At 39.5% G+C, this 4,187-nt stretch overlaps 1 protein-coding gene across 1 annotated transcript in view; it reads left to right on the forward strand.

Annotated features, from left to right (window-relative positions):
* EGLN3 (egl-9 family hypoxia-inducible factor 3) overlaps window positions 1-3,567 on the forward strand; it is a gene marked incomplete at its 3' end in the record, with an annotated part of 25,174 nt that extends 21,607 nt beyond the window's left edge. Inside the window, exons 2-3 of the mRNA XM_008591733.1 lie at window positions 1,774-1,893; window positions 3,431-3,567. Of these exons, the coding sequence (XP_008589955.1) occupies window positions 1,774-1,893; window positions 3,431-3,567 (257 nt within the window). The remainder of the gene's footprint in view (window positions 1-1,773; window positions 1,894-3,430) is intronic.
* Window positions 3,568-4,187: the final 620 nt, after the last annotated feature.

Here is a 4,187-nt window from a genome sequence, read left to right on the forward strand (position 1 = left end):
AAATGTGAGAGATATAATAATTTAAGCTTTAAGATCATCGTAAAGCCAAGTTACCGTCAGCTTTATTATTGTTCTAGTGTGCAGTGATGCCTAGTTCCGTGTTTTCATGCTACTGTTGGGAATGACTTGGCAACCCCAAAAAGCCAACTCATTGAACCACTAGCACATTAGTTTGGGGCTCTACCCAACTGGTCATTTTACCAGTGAAGCAACCTTGCCATATATCAGAGGATACATGACCTAGATCCCTACATGTATGTTTAAAGATAGGTTTTTAAAATGAAAAATAGCTATTAATCCAGATAGAATGTGCCAGTGTAGATAGAAAGGGCCATATGTTAATTCACTGATTTATTTACCAGTTGTAAATGGACACCTTCTATGTGTCAGGCACTATTCTAGGTGCTAAGAATACATCAGTGAACAGTACTGGGGAAAAAAAATCCTGTCCTTATCTTATGTTGCTGGTTCCAATATCTTTTGTATACATATCACATTCCTATAAAAATATTCTTTTTTTTCCTTTTTTGTCTTTTTTCGTGACCGGTAACGGGATCGCAACCCTCAGTGTCGTGCCCATACTGCGACCGGCAACAGGATCGCAACCCTCAGTGTCGCGCCCGCACTGGCTCAACCAGTGAGCGGACCGGTCTCTATATGGGATCTGAACCCTCGGCGGGAGCGCTGCCGCGCTCCCAAGCGCCGCACTCTACCAAGTGTGCCACCGGGCCGGCCCCTATAAAAATATTTTTAAAATATGACAGTGTTCTGTGAAAAAAGGACTGGCTTTTTCAAAAGTACTTTGCCTGTTTTTCCTACTCCCTGTTATAGTTTTTCCATGGAGCACTCTACCAAGTGCGCCACCGGGCCAGCCCCTATAAAAATATTTTTAAAATATGACAGTGTTCTGTGAAAAAAGAACTGGCTTTTTCAAAAGTACTTTGCCTGTTTTTCCTACTCCCTGTTATAGTTTTTCCATGGAACAGTTAGAAGTTTGTTAATAGTAATTCTCTAATAGTAATTGTCAGTAGGATTTTTGGTATGGCTTTCTGCTTTATTCTTCCACCTGGTTGATACAGGTAGCACTTAGACAAAGGAAGAGAACTTCAGATTATCACCTGTTTTGATAATTGTCATGTAGAAAGAAGACATGCATTAAGGAACGCATATTAAGACAGGTGTGTGGCTTTTTCCCTGAAAGGGATCTGGCTTTGTTGTTTGTGCTAGTGAGTGAGTGCGCAGCTTCCCACTGACCCTTCTCTCTTAAGCATCCTACTGAATAAGCCTGACCTTTTCTTCCTTTATGATTGGTTCTGTCTCTTTGTAAATGTGAATATCTTTAGCCATCGTTCCAAGATAGTGTGATTCGGTGATTCAGGGGCACTTGCTAAACAGGGATAATCCCTAAGCTCCACAGCTAGTGATTCTGATTTTGTGAGTCTAGGATGGGAATCCAGAAACCACTTTTTCAAAAGGGAGTATTGAAAAAAAGTGGGGCATTCTAGTAATGATGTAGGTGGGTTACTTTAAGAAAGACTGAAGTGTTCTAGAACTGTGAGAATACTATTGAACTACTTTCCACTGGGCTGAACCATAAGGTAGGACCTGGCTATTAATCTTACACACTGAAGAGTTCGGACTTATGTACTGTATATGCAGTTAAGCAGCCAGCAGCCACCTGTAAATGTCACATAGCGCCCAAAGAGATATTGTTCACCAGCGGGAGAAGATTGTCTCAGCTTTGCTAACCAGCTTTCTTGGGTTTCTCTGTAGGCAATGGTTGCTTGTTATCCAGGAAATGGAACGGGTTATGTTCGCCATGTGGACAACCCCAACGGTGATGGTCGCTGTATCACCTGCATCTACTATCTGAACAAGAACTGGGATGCCAAGGTACTTTGGAATAATGGGAGTAAAGTGCGGAGTTAGAAACTATAAGACAAGAATGCCAATAACTTAAAGGAAGGTTTTGAGTTCATAAAAGCTCTATCTCCCACTGAAATTTTTTGCTATTTGTTTTGTATTTTTCTTTTCTCCTCTCCATGGAATTAGTACTGAAGTTGATGAGATGAAAATAATGGATATAAAGTTAATTTGGAGGGAGTAGGTAAGGTGAATATTAAGGCACAGGTTGATGAAGGGAAGGTAATTTAACAGAATTAGGAGTCAGTTATTTTAGTCTAACTCAGAGCTGATATGATTCTCAATGCAGAATAGGATATATACTTTTTCCTTGCAGCAGCACTATTGAAATAATTCCACAAAAATGGAATTGTAGCATATAAAACCATCCATGAGAGAGATTTCCCAAACAATCCCTTCTCTCAGGGTGATATATCGTGTTATGGCTGCTTGCTGTGGCTTACTATGGTTTGTGAATGCCAAAGTTTTTGTGGCTTATTTTTGTATTATAGGACATGTAGATAGACAGAGATATGAAGCCCGGTTCCATGCTTTCAAATGTTTGTGTGGACTTTGTATGCTTTCTGAAAGTTAAGAATGATTTAGGAGTCTGGGAAGTCAGAGAACTTGGCAAGCTTATTTGGCCTTTGAACCTTCTGCATCTCCATTTCCTCTCCATTAGGGCAGACACTGGCTGTCATAAAGCGATGATATTTTATCTGGGGTCAGAAAAACGAAACCTGGGAAAGCAGTGAATCAGTGAAAAGGCTTGTTTCTTCTCCCTATTTGGTAACATGACTGGAATTCATCCATTAGGTCTCCTTTAAAATCTTTAGGGGTGCTGTCAGAAGCAAGAGAGGAAAGTTATCAGGTCAATAATAGTAAATTGTTGAGGTGCTGCTAGTGTCAGCTGGTGTGCTGTTGGGAAACGTTATCGTGAGGCCTGAATTCTACCCTGTATATGGTTATTCAAGTAGGACAGATTGGGTGTAAATGTGAAAAAAAAAGTAATTCAAGAAAGTGATGTGTGTCATAAAAGGTACAGATAAGATGGTCTGAGAGTTAAAAAGAAAAGAAGCATATAACTTCTAACGAACAAGGTCAGATAGGAGCTAAGGGAGTTCAGAAGGAAGCTGTAAATTCTAATCGAAGGCGAAGTTATGTGTGATGATTATTTTAGGAAGCTGTTAATATTAGATGGAGCCATATGAAATTGCTGTTTTGTTTGTTTGTTTCTTTTGGTCAAAACCAGTCGTATATTGGCAATTCTGTATGATTCAATCTAATAGTACTCTATTTTGTGCCCATGGGCTTCATGATTGTGGGGATGGGAAGGCTTTGGTATGAGGTAAATAAGAAGATATCTCTACAACTTTGAAGTAAAATTTGGAACCAAGTGTGAAGTTGAAGTAAAAATTTGGGGTAATATATGCTTGGAATGGCATTGTTTCTAGATGGGGCTGAAATATCATTGTTGATAAACTATATGTGAGACCAAGGAATAATGCACCTTCTTTGTGGCCCTCAGCTGCATGGCGGGATCCTACGGATATTTCCAGAAGGGAAATCATTTATAGCAGATGTGGAGCCCATTTTTGACAGACTCCTGTTCTTCTGGTCAGATCGCAGGAACCCACATGAAGTCCAGCCTTCCTATGCAACCAGGTAATAGCCGGGGTCGCGATTCTTCTCCAGGAGCTGGTTGTACAAACCCCAATTCTGGAGAACTCTCTAAACTTATGTCCTGTGCATAGGGGAACTGACCACATCCCAAAACTGATAGCAAACTTGTTTGGAGTCAATAAAAATTATAGGGGAAACTTTGTAGATTCTTTAGTATCTAAAACTCTCCTTCAGTTTGAAATAATTATTAACAAATTGCTTTCTGTTAGGTGAGCATATTGGATGCCAAATTTTTGAGCATTTTTCTCTTCTGTCCTTTCATCTCCTCCCTTCCTTCTACCCCCTCTCATTTTAAAAAATCTAATTTTGAATTACCCCTAGATAATGTTGGCCATCATGTATCAGGAATTCTGTCTGGTGACTTTGGATGAGTTTACAAGTTGCCAGTTGCAAGTACAGAAAGAAACTTGAAAAAAAGAAAGAGTAATTTATTCTGACTTTTTTTCCTTTTTTCCTTTTCTTAGCTTAAAGTTGGCTTGGGCTTGCTGTGTCCATGTTCCAGCAATTGAATATTTTTAAAAAATCTTTTCTGTAGCATGTGCGTGAAGATTTTCAGGGTAACTGAACAACCTAGTATTGTTTAGTAACAATCTAGAAATTCT

This window comes from Galeopterus variegatus, unplaced genomic scaffold, assembly GCF_000696425.1.
Source record: "Galeopterus variegatus unplaced genomic scaffold, G_variegatus-3.0.2 Scaffold7232, whole genome shotgun sequence".
NCBI classification, from domain to species: Eukaryota; Metazoa; Chordata; class Mammalia; order Dermoptera; family Cynocephalidae; genus Galeopterus; species Galeopterus variegatus.